This window comes from Heterocephalus glaber, unplaced genomic scaffold (assembly GCF_053883595.1).
Source record: "Heterocephalus glaber isolate CG9 unplaced genomic scaffold, H.glaber_assembly_v1.0 deba00001690, whole genome shotgun sequence".
Classification (NCBI taxonomy): domain Eukaryota; kingdom Metazoa; phylum Chordata; class Mammalia; order Rodentia; family Bathyergidae; genus Heterocephalus; species Heterocephalus glaber.
Genome location: NW_028258415.1, coordinates 673,968 through 693,915, shown reverse-complemented (window position 1 = coordinate 693,915; position 19,948 = coordinate 673,968). Strand labels below are relative to the sequence as shown.

The window sequence follows — 19,948 nt, the reverse complement described above, 5'->3', positions numbered from 1 at the left end:
AAAATAATAGGGTACAACATTTAAAAATTCTTTTAAAGAACAGACTCCTGGAATGTATTTATTCTTCAAGAACAATGCCATATTGAAACATAGTCATAGAAAGTTCAGCTGGAATGGAATTTCCATCATGGCCGTTTAGTCTATTTCAATAAATTTAACTGATCTCAACACATTTTCTGTCCTCCCATAAAAGCAATGCTAGACTTTGTCAGACATTAAGTAATATATCATTAACTAATGTCTTTTACTTTTCTGCTCACTCCAAGCATATCACATTATTTCCCATTCATGTTTCCTGGTTTTTATGATCTCATTTCTGGTTTTCCCATTATGAAAATGCTTTCTAATGTTATTTTGATTCTGTGTTTCCAAGAACTAATCATCAAGTATGACGTATTAACAAGCCTTTAACAATTTAAAATTTTCTGATTGATTTCTATAGACCAATGCATTATTAAATAGTCATGGAGAAAAAGGTCCTCTGCTCTAGTCACATATATGTTTATAAATATAAATGTAAAACAATTATATATATATAAATTATATATGTATACAATTATATATGTAAAACAATAGATGATAGATAGATAGATAGATAGATAGATAGATAGATAGATAGATAGATATTTGGAAGAGCTTCCATACTGTTTTGCATTGTGACTATATCAATCTACATCCCTACCACAGTGTACCAGGGTTCCAATTTCTCTGTCTTCACCAACACTTGTTATCCTTTTTTATTCTTCTTACAGTTTTAGACTAACATCAGGCTAAATTCACTTTTGAGTTGAATGTTAAATGGATTAAATGACGACCCCTCCAAAAAAAAACAAAAAGGTAGAAAGAAATCAAAGAAATAATGCATTAATAAATATGCATAGTAACATCTTCTGGCCTGAAACTTGACTGAGACACCCAATTTAGAATCAACTTTGATGCCTAGCCTTCCCTTCATATTTCCAAAGGTAATACTAGCTTTGTTGGATCACTACCAAAAGAACCAAACTATGACCAAGAAACCAGTCTTAAACAGCAATATTTGTTAATGTCCAATTTGGGGAAAAGAAATGTACTGGAATGGAAAGCAAGAACAAGAATAATATTTTTTTAAATGGAGGAAGGAGTAATAGAGACTTAACAGAGCAAATGTAAGATAAATCACTAGCTAAATTTACCTGTATAGCTAATGTAAACTGTTCCTGAATTCCTCTCTCAACTATTCCATATTTTGAAAACTGAAAATCTATATCAAATTAACCCTAAGATAATTAAAATTAAAACTAGTTCTAAAACTGAATAAAATGAAATAGTATCTGAGTTGCCAAAAACAAAATTTGAATTAAAAGTTTATTGAAAATATTTGTATTTTTATTAAAATAGAAACACTTTTTAAAGTAAAAATATATTTTATCTAGAAATAACCAATTGAATTGATCAATGTTTAAGATAGTACACATAGATATATAATTATGGATATATTTTTAAACATAAACCATTATTAGTTTCTTATTATGAGGTAGACAATTATGTATATTAGCTTAAATCTCATAAAAGTTGTAGCTTTCCCATATTTGTATAACTCCAAAATAAAAACAGAGTGATTTCCCTGTCATTCATGGACATATTCAGGGCCAGGAGAATTGTAAGTCAGTCAGCCGAGGTCTGACAAGGAGATGACCTGCCTTCTGTTTCAGATCTCAAATCTTCCTTTTTTCTTGTTTCAAACTCTACACGTGTCCTTTTCACAATCTACTTGGTGCCATGTCTTTTCACTCTAATTCAAGCCTGAATGAAGCTGATCTAACACTTACATTTTCTCCATGGGGCAAATCCTAGCCTTGTTATGCTAAGGAACACTACACAGCACTTCAGCACTATGCTTGAGGATTGTTTCAGAGTAAAATAATCACACACACATCACACACACACACACACACACACACACACACAAACCTCACGGGATGCAAAGAACTTAAAAGGTACTAAATAGCATGCAAAAAAGGACAACATGAGAGCTGAAATAAGACAGCAGAGCACTGACCTTAGCCCTCCAAGCAATGGCTCAGTACTTGCTAATTTTGTGTTCACAGCAACTTTCTAGAATGTAGCTACCACTGAATAATAAGAACTACTGTAATTTCAATAATCTACATTTCCTTAAAGTTACAGTGTTGAACCATAACTCATAGGGAAAAGGTTAACAGCTTTGGCTGACTGAAGCAGTATTATAAATAGTCCCACTTATTAGACTATTTTTATTAGATAAAAAGCTATATATCTTATGTGACATGTTTCTTGAAAGACAGAGAATTTTGACTAGACTAAGTACTTCTTTAAAATTCTGAATCAAACCAGCAAGCTGCAAGTATTTTAACTGAATGGAAAAAAACAATTTTGCATAAGGAGTAACTCATTAGAATAAGCCTTTAAAAAAATAAATTTTTATCAATCAACCATGGCAAATAATTGTTTTCCTTACTTATAACCAAGCTGTCGACAGATCACAGCTGCATCCTTATCAGTCCATCCATCATCACAAATTGTTCCCCACTGGCCATTGATAAAAACCTCCACTCGTCCTTCTTTTTTATTTTCTCCATCCATAAGTCTTATAGGAAAACCTAAGTGATGATTCAAAAGTATTAGAAAAGTCAAAGCAAGAAAACTTATACTAAAGCATAAGAGACTTCAAAATATAATTATTTTAAATCAGTGGAACAACACTTGTTCTTGAGAGAAGAGAAAAAGAGAGAAGAGAGCAATAAAAAATTGTATCCACTTTTGTCTGTCTTTTGAAGCCCTAAGGTCAAAGTGCTCATCTTGCTCAATTTTGCATCCCTAACATTTGCAATAGTACCTGGCACATAGAGGACATGCACTGCTGTTTGTTGAAGGCATGAATGAATGAATGAATGAATGACACTATCAAACAAAATTATTTCATTACAGCTAACTTATAAATAATACAAGAGTATTACCTTAGAGTTTTTTGTTTTATATCCTTTTAAATCCATAATCTATAAGCTAATAATCCATAAGCAAAGATTTTTAGGAAAGTCATAAACAGATACATCATTGGTATACATAAGTAACTTGAATGAGTCCAACTTGAATGTGGATTCCAGTCAAAAATCACTAAGATATAAAAACTGAGAAACATCTCCAGCACATGGAGGTTAAAATTATGGAAATGAAGTAACTGATAGAATATCATATATCTCTATCCTCACCACTAAATATGGTGGTGTTTAGTGCATGTCCTTACTGAGATTTGCATACTGTCATGGGTAGAATTTTGAAGTCATTATGGTCATTTGGGGTCTTTAATCCATATAACAAAGTGTCCTTATAGAAAAAAAAATTTGGACAGTTATGCAGAGAGGGAGGAGGATATGAAGAGTCCTAGGGAGAAGAATCCCATCTACAACCCAAGAACAACCCTGGAGCATATTCATCCCCCACAGCCCTTCCTTCACAGTTCCTTATCTAGGAAGCACCCCTGATGAATCCTTAATTTTGAACTCCTAGCTCCAGAATTGTGAGACAGTAAATATCTATGTTTAAGCCACTCAATCCATGAGACTTTGTTAGAGCAATCCAAGCCACTAAGCGAACTCATACATTTGATTACCTAGTTGCGGGACAGGTCTCTAGTTTCAGTAGAGTTTACTGATAAGGATTTAGGAAATAAAATGAAGCATAGTGAAATTACCAGGAGTTGGAAGCATGCAGCTAATGAACAAAATATCACCTAATATTTGTTTAAGCCAACATATGAAGTTACTGAATTGACATTTGTTAACTAAAACAAAACTGTTAGCAGAATGAACACATTCTATTTTTATTTCTCAAACTCATTTTTACTTCTCTATTCTTTGTTGCTCACAGAGTTTCTATTGCTAGATCAGGTTCACTTCATGGGACAGGCACTATAGAAGAATCATATGGCAAAGTCAAAACCAAAAAATGTTTAGTGAGTGTCAATTCTATGTACTACTTACTAGTAGTTTTAAAAAATACAGGAGTTTTAGCTATGTCACAAAGCAGTATATTTGAAACAATACATTTGTCATTAATGTATCTGCAATTTGGGGTTTCTTCACAAGAGAAGTAGGGAAAAAATGATCATCAAATTCATACTGATCAAACTCTTTTCCTAAAATTTGGGAGTTTTATATTTCTAAATCTTTGGTTCAAAATTAAGACAAAATAGGAACATGGAATTAGCTCTCCATGTTTCATCTTAGTAGGTATTTATATACTCTAAAAATAAAATGATAAATTATTTTAAGGCTAAATAGCATACTTTGTAAAAATAATGCAGAAGATAGTTCTGTTACTAATTTTCACCATTTTAAAAAATCATTAGATTTTTAATTCTTGAAGGGAAACAGGATGACATAAGTCATTCAATCCATACCCTCTCACTACTTAAATCCTTTTTGTTAGGACAGTAATGATAATGATATACAACATACTCTATTTCTAAAATCTTAAATAAATATACAATGTTTGGGGAGGCTACAAGTCCAAAAGAAGCAAAAAATCTCCTTGTTTATATTATTATTCCATGACCTCCTTCTACTATAATCTTCTCTTTTCACTATACAGTATTTTTCATAAGTGGGAAAGTGATGATCTATTTGAATGAATAAATGATAATACTATTCTATCCCAAAGGATACTTGGCCCAGGCATAATGTTCTTTGAACAAATGACTTTAGTTAACAGACACATTACTGAGACTAGAACCAAAGAGATTCATGACAATGATTACATATTTTATTAATAATGATCACCCTCAGCTTTTTAAATTAAAAAAACCACATATAGAATCCTAAAATTAAAACAATTTTCGGAGGAAATGAACAGATTAGTTGTCCTAATTGTATGATGTATAGCAGAGGCCTCCAGAGAACTCAGATCACAGTATTTTTTTAACTAGGAGTAGTGATAGAGCATGTCTGGAAAGATCACTCCACGATCCAAATACCTGCTACCAGGGACCAAGAAGATCCATTTCTAGCAAACTGGTTCAATCCCCACTAACCACATGCAATCATTCATCAGATAATCCTGGGAGGATTATAAATCTTCCATAAAAAGAGGCCAAGAATAAAAGGAAACAAAGAGAAAAAAAATTGGAAATATGATCTACAAAGAACAAAGTGAAAAATTGTGTTGCTACTTTAAATAATGCTAGAGTAGCCCACTGAGTCACTATGATTCCACAGTTTAGAATAAATGAGGAAACAAACATAAGCATACTTTTATAAACTGAAAGTGTGAAATGTGGTTAATACTCTGGGCCTTAAAAAGTTTCATTGTTTTGTGGTTAGATTTTCAGCATCACAATCGCAAAATAGGAAGATACAAAAGGAATTGATTCAATCCTGCTGTTAAAAGTAAGTACCACAAAATGACTATTTTAAGATCTATTTAAACCACGAAACATGTAAAGATGTATAATAGAGATGTGATAGTGTCCTACCAAGTATTTTGAATATTTCCCTCTATATTTTTCACTTATATTTATTCTGCCCTCCTAATCATACATTAAGAACTTGTCAAGAATGTTTTATAGGACCGGGGATTTAGCTCAGTTGTTCTGCTACCTGCCTCAAAAGCACAAGGTCCCGAGTTTGATCCCCGGTACCAAAAAAAAAAAAAAAAGAATGTTTTGTAGAATGATTTTTTTTTTTTTTTTTGTACCAGGGATAGAACTTGGGTCCTTACGCTTGCGAGGCAGGCAGCAGAACCACTGAGCTAAATACCCGGCCCAATTTTTTTTGTGTGTGTGAAGAATGTTTTGTAAGAGAATCTTTATCCATAATTATTTCAAGACTGCCAAATACTTTTATCTAAACACAAGTTTGAAGAAATTTGTAATACTGAGGGTAGTCCCTGATGTGTTTCTAGATAACAGCTGTTATGGCTTGTGTCTAGATAGCCCCCCAAGGGCTCATGCAGTCATGGTGTATGTTTGTGGGGGGGGGCGCTTTTCAGAGGTGGCTGGATCTAGAGTGTTTGGTGCTGGGATGAAGGGTGTGTGATTACTAAATCAGTCTACTGATTGGTTTGGCATAATTCTGGCTAGGATTAAGAGTGTAAGTGCTGCACCTGCCCTAGGGAGGATAACCTGAATAAAATACAAGGGACAGAAAGAGGGCTAATGTGCTCTCACCTGCCTGCTTGCCATGGACTATTTTCCTCTGTGATGCCCCTCTGCCATGTGCCACCCTGCCTTGGAGTCAGCCAACTATGGGCTGAAACCTCTATAAACTGTAAGCCAAGTAAACCATTCCTCTTTTAACTTTGGGTGTTGGGTATTTTGTATTAGCTATGAGAAAAGTAACTAAGACAACAGTAGATCTTAGAAAGATGAGTTGACTGTTAACTCTAATAAATCCACTTAGAAGCCCACTGAGAAATTTGAAAAGCAACAAATGGCCAGTGATCAAGGACTGAACAGTCCTCAAAACTACAGGAGAAATAAATCATGAGACAGGGGGAAGAGAATACTCTTTTTATACTTTTTTGGTCCTGTCCCAAATAGCTCATTAGAATTCCAGGTAAATAAATATCAGACTAAGAGACCAAGGAATAATGGAATGAGTATTGCTGCTTCTTCCACCTTTCATGTAGAGATGATACAAATATTTTTAGTGAGAAGTTTGAACTCCCAAGTAACAAAAAACAAATTTAGGGAAAGAAATTTCATAACATTAAAGGACTCAAAAGATTATTTCTCTTAGCCAAAGATGAGAAATGCTTCACATTCCAGATCAATAGCTGGAGATGTGGTGGCTTCTGAATTAAGGATACTCGAGCTGTGGCCAGTCCTCACCCAGAGGGAGTTTATGCCCATTGCTGCCAGGGTAGCAGGCGATGCCCACATCTTCCTGATGGCTGCAGTCATGCTTTCCCCATTGTCTCCTGGAACACTGAAGGAAACTGGTTTCCTTTCCTGAGCAGCTCACATCATCCAACCAGATGGGCCCTGGGCTTTCTTCAAAATGGTTTGGAGAGGCTTGTTTGCCATACCTGTAGTGATAAAATAAGCATTCTGCATGGAACTGCTGACTCGTGTTTTAAGGGATCCATAAAATAACCTAATTAAGTAAGTGTCAGAACTTCAGAAGGTAAGTGTTTGTTCCTTCTTTTACCTTGGAGCCTCAGAGCCGTGTTTGATACATCATACTTTTTTTTTTTTTTTGGTACCGGGGATCAAACTCAGGTCCTTGCGCTTGCGTAGCAGGTGGCGAAACCACTGAGCTAAATCCCCGGCCCCCCATCACACATTTTAATCTTAACAATTTTTGATTGATTCAATAAGTAATGAATGGGTATCTCATTCTTGTGTTTTGTCTAAAGTTTAACCCATCAATCAGAGAATGCAGACAATGTGATAAACCTCAAATTCCTGACTATGGAAGTAACCCTGTGAACCGGGGAGGGAGAACAACTGTTTCAGTTTAGCTTCTGATGAGCTGTCTGAGCTTATGCGATTTCATCAGCTTCTCTAGGTCTTTTGAGGGACTTCACTAAAATGAAAATTTAGTGATTTGCTAAAGGACAGTACCCAATCCATGATAAACTTTGGATTTCAATCCATTAAACTCAGAATAATGACAATGTTCATAGCATTTCCCTGTGATATAAATTTAATTTTTTAAATGTTTACAAAGTATACTTGTGTTCCATTTAAATTTATTCTATTACATATTTACTATAATAAATTATAAGCTATAAAATAGGAAAGGTCTGCATTATGGTTTGATCTGAAAAAGGCTCATATGTTCAGTCAGAGGTACAACTTTTGGAAATATGATTGGATCATAAAGGCTCTCACTTCATCAAGTGAATGAATCCATTAATAAGTGCATTAGCTGAATGGGTTTATTAGGAGGTGAGGCCTAATTGGATGAAACAGGTTACTGGGGGAATGGCATTGAAGGTATAGGTTGATCCCAGTTCTTTCCTTCTGACTTTCACTCCTCTACTTCTTGGCGACATGAGGTGAACAGCTTTCCTCTACCACATCCATCTTCCATACTATTTCTGCCTCGCCCCAGGCCCACAGCAATGGAGCCAGCCAACCATAGACTGAAACTTCTGAAACTATGAGCCAAAATAAACTCTTTCTCCTCTAAGTTGTTTTTCTCAGGTATTGGTCACAGGAGCAAACCCTTCACTAAATCAATCTGTAAAATTTTAAGTTGGTCTGCAACTTCTTTTGCCCTCCTCTTAAGTTTTTTTTTGTTCCATAAAATCCAAACCTCTAGAAATCACTGAGCTTGAAGATCTTTAAGATGTCTTTTATTTCCAAGAGTATGAAATTCAACTCAGTCATAAATGCTAAGATAATCATTTCCTTGATGTTTTATTATTTCTACATTAAGAATGTGAAGAGATCTTTCTAACTGCCATGAGTTTGTTTTCCTATGCAAACATTTATTAAATCTATTTAATCAAATGAACATTTAATAAATTAAAACAGTGCAACTTCTAATTAATCATTGTAAGTTTTTCCTATTTTGCTAGTCAAGTCATAATTAGAAAAGTAATTAACCTAAATCCTATACTAATATCACTTTCAACTTGTACCATTTTTCCAGAAAATTTATCAATCTGATGATCGTCTCTCCATTTCAACTACATGACATACAGCAGGAAGTTATTTTATTTGGGATTGCATTTGTACAAAGAAACTCAAAGTATACTTTATGTCCCCTTCCACAAGAAAACCCTCTTTCAAAAATTTCTTGTAATCTAAAAGTAATTGTAGCAAATTCTATGTGCTAATACAATCATTCAGAACTTCTAACACATTATTGAGACCATTTTTAGAAATAGGAAATCTAAGTACTAAATATACAAAAGAAAATTTAATGGCTTTAAGATACAAAATAAATACTATATGGAGAAAAATGTCAGTACCATTTGTTTTCATTAATAAAGAAAAATGTAAAATAAATAGCAAGTCATGAAATTTATGAATTTTTCTAAATCTATAAATACAATGTACAAATGTTAGTGGAACAGAGATTCACTTAAATATGAGACAACATGTACTTTATTAGTTAAATTAAGTATCAATATACTTCATTAATTAAATTAATGTCATGTCTTTTGACTTAGTCACTTTTAATAACTTCTCTGCCCATGGAAAATTCAAAATATGGGGCAATAATGTACATTTATATCTTCATGATATCATTATAAAACTAAGCTAGGAAAATGAGCAATTTTAACCTAAAAAACTAATCTAAATATTAAATAAATTATGATATGACCATTTAATGCATATTATTTTACCATTAAAACTTGTGACTATATAGCAATATAAAAGTTAAAAAGTGTGGGTAAAAAATTTTATGTCTACTACTAAAGCTGATATAAAATGTCCTGGCAAGAACCTGAGGTTAAAGAAAACCAAAATTAAATTCAAATGAGAAAACTCATATATCCAATTTTACCACAAAGACAACTTCAGTTTGCAAAGTTAGGTACTGAGATTAGTGAGAAGGAAGACATGGATGTACCCTCAAAAACTCCACAGACTAGAAGGGAGACAGACAAGTTATGATAGAACACACAAGTTATGATAACACAAAAATGGAAAAATTGTGGATAGTTTTTCAGTTTTCTGTTTTTCCAAACTTCCTCTGATTTATATTACTTTAATAAATGTTTAAACATGGTTTTGCCCACATTAAGCAAAAGTACATTTGTAAGGTTGAATGAATATTTCCAATTAGCTCTATCTCAAGCTGAAATGAAATAATTTTGCCAATTTTTGAAGCATAAGAATATTAGTTCAAGCATTATGTATAAATACGAAAAAAAAAAAAAGAATGGGCATTCATAGACATCATTCAAATATTTAGCTCAAAGGCATTATTTGCAGTTACTTTGCTCTGGAATGCATAATGCATGTGACATGAAATATATCACCTAAAGTTTGATACTCAGCTGTTGAGTGGGTAAGGTTAAAGGCGAGTTCTAGAGGTCATCTCATGACAAAAGGGCTGTTTTTCTCAAATAAAAATGGTAATTATTATCCCATTCTGAGAAAGGAAATAATGTAATACCAAACCATTTGACACTGGACTTTACTGCAATTTTAGACCCAATGATGTCAAAACTAACAACATCTCATAGTAGTGATGTCTCAGAATGAAATCGAGCATTCAAAGTCATACTTAAATAGATGCAAAGGACCTACAAGTCACCCCTGGCTTTAACCAATTTATTCAAGATGAGTGTTGGTAGTAAGAAAGGTAAATGATATAAATGGCAAGCAATGGTTGTTCATCATCTAGAAAATGTCACTGTTTTTTTTTCTTTGGTACTGGGGATCAGACTCGGGACCTTGCACTTGGGAGGCAGGTGCCAGAACCACTGAGCTGAATCCCTGGCCCAATGTCACTGTTTTTTGTTGTTGCACTTCCATATATAGGCAAGAGGTTAGGTAGGTATGTAGGAAGATAGATGATAGACAGAAGATAAACAAATGACACAGAACATGTATTTTAGTATTATAGAAATTGAAAGTACAGATTAATTACATAATAAGATTTTTTAAAGGTGTAACTTGGCATTTAGCTGCCTCATTTCCATGAATCTTACTTAAATCCCAGCTGTCTACAAACCACGTAAGTATTGAGCTCAGTCCAGCCATCATCACAGACAGTGCCCCACTGTCCCCTGTAGTACACCTCCAAGTGACCCTCGTGGCTGCCTTTCCCACCTGCAAGTCTGATGGCCCCATCTGTAATAAGAAGACACAAGGACCAAGAAAATCAAGTCTCAAAAAAGGCAAAACAACATTTTAATTTTACCAGAAGCATTGCCATATTTGGGCCTCCTGCTTATTCTTTTGTTAAACTTATAACTGTACCGAGGTCATTGCATTGTTTCTAAAGTGGGGGACAACATATCTGTCCTAATATTTCTATTCCTATTCTGTGAGTAGAAAAATATATTCTGATAAAGTTCCAAAGAATCTATATTGATTTTTCTAGATTAAAATAATATTGAGGAAATTTCCCATAACTTGTCTCCATAAATCTAAGCAATGTTGGTTATGTACATTTAAAAAGCAAGAAAACATAGTAACTCAAAAATAGTTCAAAATTTTAACTGCAAATGAAGAAAATACTGACAAATGAAGGCAGCAAAAGCTATTCTGGATAAAGAACAACCTGTCATGTCAGCACATGTATTATTCCTTAGGCATTAATGAATTTTAAAAACTGGGGTACATGTCTTACCTGTTCTTTTATTGATAATACGGATCTGAAATTTGAATCTTATTAACTCAATGAATAATTAACTTCCAGAGAATTCTATTAAAAGATTCTAAGCAGAAGCACAGTAACATAAATTCAATTTTTTAAAAAGTAAATTTAAGGGGCTGGGGATTTAGCTCAGTGGCACTGCGCCTGCCTTGCAAGCACAAGGTCATGAGTTGGATCCCCAGTACCAAAAAGAAAGCAAATTTTAAAGCCATTTACATCTGAAATCATCCAACCCCTCCCTCACCCCTGTGAAACATTGGGTAAAGGTCCTAGGGCAGAGAAGCTCAGCCAGTCCCAGCACACGGAAGGAAGCTCCCCGCCAACATCCCAGGCTCCTAGGGCAGAGAAGGTGAGCCAGTCCCAGCAGCTGAAGGAAGCTCCCCCCCTGCCATCCCAGGCTCCCAGGGCAGAGAAGCTCAGCCAGCCCCAGCACCCGGAAGAAAGCTCTCCTCCTCCATCCCAGGCTCCTAGGGCAGAGAAGCTCACCCGGACCCAGCACCCAGAAGGAAGCTCCCCCGCTGCCATCCCAAGCTCCTAGGGCAGAGAAGGTGAGCTGTGTGGATGCCAGAAGCAACCCCCCCCCCCGCCAAGGGAAATGAGAAAACACACAAACAAGCCTCAAAAACAGACTTCCAGATCACCTACAGCAACTCCAAAGGGAAAGGAGATGGAACAATCTGATACTCAACCACCTGGACTCTCTGAACTGGCAACAAAAGAGGATCTGGGAAAAATGAAAACAGAAATAATTATTCAGATAACAGCAAAGATTGCGCTCATGGTGCAAGACATGATTAATAAATCTAGAGAGGACACAGATAAAAAAATAGAGGATCTGAGGAACATGATGGAATCCCAACACAGGAAACAAATGGAATCCATAAAACAGATACAAACAGATTTCCAAAAGATTAAAAACTTCATCGAAAGTCTGCGCAGCAGAATGAACCAATGTGAGGATAGAATTTCACATATAGAAGATAAGATTGCAATTAGTGAGGAGGAAAAGAAAAATTGCTTTGAAATTGTAAGGGAACACGAGAAATCAATCCAGCAGCTGCTAGATGATGCAAAGAAGAATAACATAAGACTGATTGGAGTCAATGAAGAAACAGGAGAGAGTGCAGATGACATAAAAAAATTCTTCACAGAACTGATGGCAGAAAACTTCCCAAGGAGGGGAAAACAACTTGACATACAGATAAGTGAGGCACACAGGACTCCAGCTAGCCTTAATCAAAAAAAATCTACACATAGGCATATAATAGTTAGGATTCCAGAAATCCAACAGAAGAACAAAATTCTACAAGCAGTGAGAGAAAAGAAACAAATCACACCCAAAGGAAAGCCCATCAGAATCACAGCAGACTTCTCAATGCAAACCCTCAAGGCAAGAAGAGCTTGGAGTGATGTATTTCAAGCCCTAAAGGAAAACAGCCTCCAACCCAGATTGATGTAACCTGCACAACTATCTTTCAAAATTGATGGAGAAATAAGATACTTTCATGATAAAGAGCACCTCAGGAATTTCATGAATACCAAATCGGCACTCCAAAAAATTTTAGACAATACCCTAGGAAAAGACAATGAGGATCACAACCCCAGGAAACCCAGCAGAATGAATCCATTGGGAGTGACAAATTAAACACAAAGGGGGAGAATCCAACAAAAAGAAAAAGTCATGACAAAGCTTTTAAAACTTTTAACTTCACCTCCCTAATGAGTGTATAATTCAATATTATTATTGTACTGATTAGTATTTTTCTGATTCTAGAGTTGCACACCATTCCTTGGGCTATACTGGCTATTTATCATCTTCTTATGTCTACATTTTAATTGGGTTGTCTATTAATGAGCTGTAAGAGTTCTTTATGTATTCTGGTCATAGGTTATATGCATTGGAAATATGGTCTGTTTAAGGACTACTTTTCATTTTAATGATGTCATTTAAAGTTCTAAATATTGATGGAATCTCATTTATCAATTTTTTTCTTTTATACATCATGTCTTTTGTATACTAGGTAGTTCTTGCCTACCCTGAATTCATAAATATTTTCCCTTATAATTTCTTCTTAAAGTTTCATACTTTTAGGCTTTCTTATTTAGGTTCATAGATCCCTTCAAGTTATTTTCATGTATGGAAATAAAGGGTTGAGGTTAATTTTTTATATACAGATACCAGGTGTTCTAGTGCCATTTGCTACAAACACTATCTGTTCCTCGGCTCTTGAATTGAGTTTATATTCTATAAAATGCTAATGTTAAATAATCTTTCAAAACTCAGTGGACCATATATGTGTGGTTCTATTTCTAAGTTCTCTGTTTTATTCAAATGATCTATATGTCTTTCCTTACACCAACACTGCCTTGATTACTGTAGCTTTAGAAGAAGTCTTAAAATTAGGTACTAAACATCTTACAACACAGTTTTTGTTTTTGTTTTTGTTTTTAACTTTTCTAGGTCCTTTGTACTTCTACCTAACTTTTAAATTTCAATATCCAATTCTTCACTTATAGCAAGTATACACAGACCTGAGTTTTTATATATACCTTGTGTTTTCTAATCTTGCTAAATTCAAGTACAAGTTCTAGGGGCTCCTAGAGATTTCTTAGTATTTTCTCTGTAGATGATCATTTCATCTACATATGAAGATTTTGCTTCTGCTATGCCAATCCTATCCTAGTTGTGTCATTTTATTGCCAGACTATTTTGGTGGGGACTAGCTTTCAAAGTTTAATGGACAGATAAAGAGTAAGCATATCTGCCCTTGTTCCCCACCTTAAGGAGAAAGCATTGTATCTTCTCCATTTATATAAGGGATTCTTGCTGGAAGTATGGAGTACATGTCTTTAATCTGTTGAGAAGTTTCTGTTCTACTTCCAGGCTCCTGATAGCTTTTACCATGAACAGCTGTAGAATTTGGTCCAATACTCTTTCTCCAACTAGTGACAGGATCATATGGCTTTTTCCTTTCCTCTTTTTAAATGATGACTTTTGGGGGTAGATCTTCCAATGCTGAACCAACACTGCCATCCCTATAACAAAACCACTTTCTACATCCTGCCAGATCTGCCTTCCAATAGTTTGTCTTGTTAAACAAATTTCTATGTTCATACTTTTTTCTCCTATTATCTTTATCCAGTTTTAGGATCAGCACAATTTTGAGTTCCTAAAATGAGGGGAGAAGTGTTCCTTCTTTTTTCTGCTTTAATTGTTTGATATAATTTATCAGTTAAAATGTTTATGAGCCTGCTGTTGTCATATAGGTAGGTTTTCAAGCTAGAAATATACTTTCTTTGATAGGTGCTATTCAAATTTTATATTTCCTCCAGAGTTAGTTTCATTAATTTGTCTTCCAAGGTACTTCTTAGAAGTTGTCAAATTTATTTCAAAAAAGATTTTTGGAATATGCTTTCTATATCCTTTTAAAGTCTGTAAAATCTGTGGTAATGTCTCCTAGATCTAAATATTGTAATTTAAAAATGTATAACTGATATTGTGTAACAGAAAGAAAAGGTCTAAAAGAGCAGGGTAATTGGGAGGGGTAGGGGAAGGGAAAAAAGGGAAAGGAAAAAATATGAGAAGAGGAAAAAAATGGAAACAAAGTCTTGCAAATAGGGAAGGGTGGAGGGGGTGAAAGGAGGGCAAGGGAAGGGGAAAAAAACATAAGAACCAAGAGACTCATGTAATGGTACAAGATCCCAATGATGAATGTAACTGTATTTTATACCTAAAATGTACCAATAAAGTTAATGGGGGGAAAAAAAAACATTGGGTAAAGGTCATACTTTTATGACTTTAAGAATATGGTCATGGCCGGGGATTTAGCTCAGTGGTTTCATCGCCTGCTGCGCAAGCGCAAGGACCCGAGTTCGATCCCCGGTACCAAAAAAAAGAATATGGTCATACTCTTGAAGCAAATAAAGATCTCATAGAAACAACCATTTATTAATAAAATATTTTACTGTCTGCAAAGCACTGTGACACATATTACCTCATCTGACGATCCTAGCAATACTATAAGACTATCATCATTTGAAAGAGGAAGAAATGGCAGTCCCCAAAAATAAGGCTATCATCATTTGAAAGAGGAAGGGTCGCGCGGAGGACCCCGAATCACCCCACTGCAGACAGGCAGGTCTGCCCACACCCTACAGAGGTCCGCAGTCACACGGAACACAGGCCGAATCAGCCTGCTGCAGACAGGCAGGTCTGCCCACACCCTACTGAGGTCTCCAATCACGCGGAACACAGGCCGAATCAGCCTGCTGCAGACAGGCAGGTCTGTGCACACCCTACCGAGGTCTTGAGTCACACGGAAGACAATGAATCACCCCGCTGCAGATAGGCAGCCACCTGATTCCACACTACAAAGACGCAGAGGACACCAGACCACCAGACCAAGGTACTGAGTCCCACTGTTCCCAGCCCAGAGGTAGGGGCTTCTGAGCTGTCGTCCCACTGCTCCTGGTCGAGATGAAGGGGCTTCCTGGTCACCATCCCTCCCGCTGCTCCCAGCCTACAGGAAAGGGCTTTTGGGTCACCTTCTGTCCCGCTGCTCCTGGCCCAAAGGAAGGGGCTTCCAGGCCATCATCCCTCCCACCGCTCCTGGCCCAGAGGGAGGGGCTTCTGAGCCACCATCCCACTGCTCCTGGTCTAGAGGAAGGGGTTTCCCGGCCACCATCCCTCTGGCTGCTCCCAGCCCACAGGAAAGGGCTTTTGAGTGACCAGCCCTACCGCTGCTCCTGGCCACTGTCCCACCTCACCCAGCTCAGAGGAGGTAATCCGTGCAGGCGCTAACAGCCCCCCGCCCCAGTCAAAATGAGAAAACACATAAATAAGTCTCAAAACCAGACTTCCAGATCACCTACAGCAACCCCAAAGGGAAATGAGATGGAACACCCTGATACTCAACCACCTGGACCCAATGAACTGGCAACAAAAGGGGATCTGGAAAAAATGAAATCAGAAATAATTTCTCAGATAACAGGAGAAATTGTGCCCCTAGTGCAAGACATGATTAATAAATCTAGAGAGGAGCTGAGGAACATGATGGAATCCCAACATAAGAAACAAATGGAATCCATAAAACAGATGCAAATAGATTTCCAGGACATGAAAAACTCCATTGAAAGTCTACACAGCAGAATGAGCCAATGTGAGGACAGAATTTCAGATACACAAGATAAGATTGCAATTAGTGACCAGGAAAAGAAAAATTGCTTCAAAATTATAAGGGAGCATGAGAAATCAATCCAGCAACTGCTAGATGATGCAAAGAAGAATAACATAAGACTGATTGGGCTCAATGAAGAAACAGGAGAGAGTGCAGATGACATAAAAAAACTCTTCACAGAACTGATGGCAGAAAACTTCCCAAGGAGGGGAAAACAACTTGACATACAGATAAGTGAGGCATATGGGACTCCAAATAGCCTTGATCAAAAAAAATCTACACATAGGCATATAATTGTTAAGATTCTAGAAACACAACAGAAGAACAAAGTTCTCCAGGCAGTCAGAGAAAAGAAACAAATCACCTACAAAGGAAAGCCCATCACAATCACAGCAGACTTCTCAACACAAACCATCAAGGCAAGAAGAGCTTGGAGTGACATATTCCAAGCCCTAAAAGAAAACAGCCTCCAACCCAGATTGATGCACCCTGCAAAACTATCTTTCAAAATGGATGGAGAAATAAGATACTTTCATAACAAAGAGCACCTTAGGAACTTCGTGAATACCAAACCAGCACTCCAAAGAATTTTACACAATAGCCTAGGAACAGACATTGAGGATCACAAGCCCAGGAAGCAAAGCAGAATGAACCCATCTGGCATGACAAGAAATTAAATGTAAAGGGGGAGAACCCAACAAAAAGAAAAAGTCATGGCAATGACAAGTCAATACATTTCAGTTATAACCATCAACGTTAATGGTCTCAATTCACCAATCAAAAGAAATAGACTGGCAGAATGGGTCAAGAAGCAAAATCCAACAATATGCTGCATACGAGAAACACACTTAATTCAAAAGGAAACTCATAGACTGAAAGTTAATGGGTGGAAAACAATACTGCATGTGACAGGAACCCGAAAAAAAGCAAGAGTAGCTATCCTCTTGGCAGATCAAGTAGATTTCAAACCAACACTGATTAAGAGACACAAAGAAGGGCACTACATCCTTGTAAAGGGAAGAAAGCAACAGGAAGAGATGACAATCTTAAATATCTATGCACCAAACACTAGTGCACCCACCTATATAAAACAAATACTAACAGACATGAAAAGTCATATATGCACTAATACAATTGTAGTGAGGGACTTCAACACCCCACTGTCACAAATAGACAGATCAACTAGACTAAAAATAAGTAATGAAATACTAGAACTCAATCGAACTCTTGAACAAATGAATTTAACAGATGTTTACAGAGTGTTCCACCCCACAAAATCAGAATACAGATTCTTCTCAGCTGCACATGGGTCATTCTCCAAAATAGAACACATACTCACACATAGAACATGTTTAAGTAAGTGCAAAGGAATTGAAGTTATCCCCTGTATATTATCAGAGCATAGTGTGATGAAATTGGAGATCCATAGCAAAAGAAACTCGAAAAATTTCATAAACGCATGCAAACTGAACAACACACTTCTGAATAAACAATGGGTCACAGAGGAAATTAAAGAAGAAATCAGACAGTTCTTTCAATTAAATGACAATGACAATACAACATATCAGAATCTATGGGACACAATGAAAGCAGTCTTACCAGGGAAATTCATAGCAGTGAATATGCATATTAGGAAAACAGAACGAGCCCAATTAAACAACCTGATGCTGAACCTCAAGCTTCTAGAACAAGAAGAGCAGGACAACCCCAGAGCTCATACAAGGGAGGTAATTATAAAGATCAGAGGAGAAATCAATGCAATGGAGACTAAGAGAAGGATACAAAAAAAAAAATCAATGAAGCCAAGAGTTGGTTCTTTGAAAGAATCAACAAAATTGACTAACCTTTAGCCAACCTTGTCAGAAAAAGGAAAGAAAAGGCCCAAATCCATGCAATTAGGAATGAAAAGGGTGAAATGACAACAGACCCAGCAGAAATCCAGAGGATCATCAATACCTACTTCCAGAACCTATACGCCAATAAGATGGACAACACAGAAGAAATGGACAGATTCCTAGATACATATGAATTACCAAAGTTGAATGAAGAAGATCTAAAACTTCTGAACAACCCAATATCAACCAATGAAATTGAAAATGTAATTAAAAACTTATCAACTAAGAAAAGCCTGGGCCCTGATGGCTTCACTGCTGAATTCTACAAGACATTTAGAGAGGAACTGCTGCCACTACTGTTTAAAGTCTTCAATGAAATCAAAAGGGAAGCAATACTCCCAAATTCATTCCTGGAAGCAAGCATCACCTGGATCCCCAAAGCAGAGAAAGACCCAACTGAAAAAGAGAACTATAGGCCAATCTCACTAATGAACATAGATGCAAAAATCCTTAATAAGATAATGGCAAACAGAATGCAGAAGATCATCAAGAAGATCATACACCCTGATCAGTGGGATTCATCCCAGGGATGCAGGGATGGTTCAATATATGAAAATCAATCAATGTAATACACTATATCAATAGAGCCAAGGACAAAAACCATATGATTATCTCCATAGACACAGAAAAAGCATTTGACAAAATCCAACATGCATTTATGATAAAAACCCTACAAAAAATTGGAATAGATGGTCTCTACCTCAAACTGATAGAAGCCATCTATGAAAAACCAACAGCCAATATCATACTAAATGGTCAAAAACTGAAATCCTTCACACTCAAATCAGGAACAAGACAAGGATGTCCACTATCACCACTCTTGTTCAATATAGTTCTGGAAACATTAGCCACGGCAATTAGACAAGAGAAAGAAATAAAAGGAATAAGGATAGGTAATGAAGAAGTCAAATTGTCATTATTTGGAGATGACATGATACTCTATATAGAAGACCCCAAGAACTCCACCAAAAGTCTTCTAGACTTAATAACCAAATTCAGTCAAGTAGCTGGTTACAAGGTCAACACACAAAAATCAATGGCTTTCCTCTACATGAATGACAGACTCACTGAGAGAGAAATAGGGCAAATAATTCCTTTCACAATAGCATCCAAAAAACTGAAATACCTAGGAATCATCCTAACAAAAGAAATCAAAGACCTCTTCTTTGAAAACTATGGCACTCTGAAAAGAGAGATTGAAGATGATATCAGAAAATGGATAGACATCCCCTGCTCCTGGGTAGGAAGGATTAATATAGTGAAAATGGCCATACTTCCAAAACTGCTATATAGCTTTAATGCAATTCCAATTGAGATCCCAGCAGCATACTTCATAGACCTTGAGAAAACAATCCAAAAATTCATTTGGAACAAGAAGAGACCCAGAATAGCAAAAGCAATTCTAGGTAACAGAGACATGGCAGGGGATATCACAATCCCCAACCTGCAACTCTACTACAAAGCTACTGTGATAAAAACAGCATGGTACTGGCAAAGAAACAGACTTGAGGACCAGTGGAACAGATTAGAAGATGCAGAAACAACGCCAGACACACTCAGCCATCTCATCTCC

The 19,948-nt window shown here is 36.3% G+C and overlaps 1 protein-coding gene across 1 annotated transcript in view; it reads right to left on the bottom strand.

The window, feature by feature from the left end:
• Positions 1 to 19,948, bottom strand: part of Prss12 (serine protease 12) — an 88,349-nt gene that overhangs the window by 27,790 nt on the left and 40,611 nt on the right. The window contains exons 4-6 of the mRNA XM_013067546.3: positions 10,633 to 10,774; positions 6,848 to 7,044; positions 2,480 to 2,621 (exon numbers count right to left, since the gene is read on the bottom strand). Coding sequence (XP_012923000.2) covers positions 2,480 to 2,621; positions 6,848 to 7,044; positions 10,633 to 10,774 — 481 coding nt within the window. The remainder of the gene's footprint in view (positions 1 to 2,479; positions 2,622 to 6,847; positions 7,045 to 10,632; positions 10,775 to 19,948) is intronic.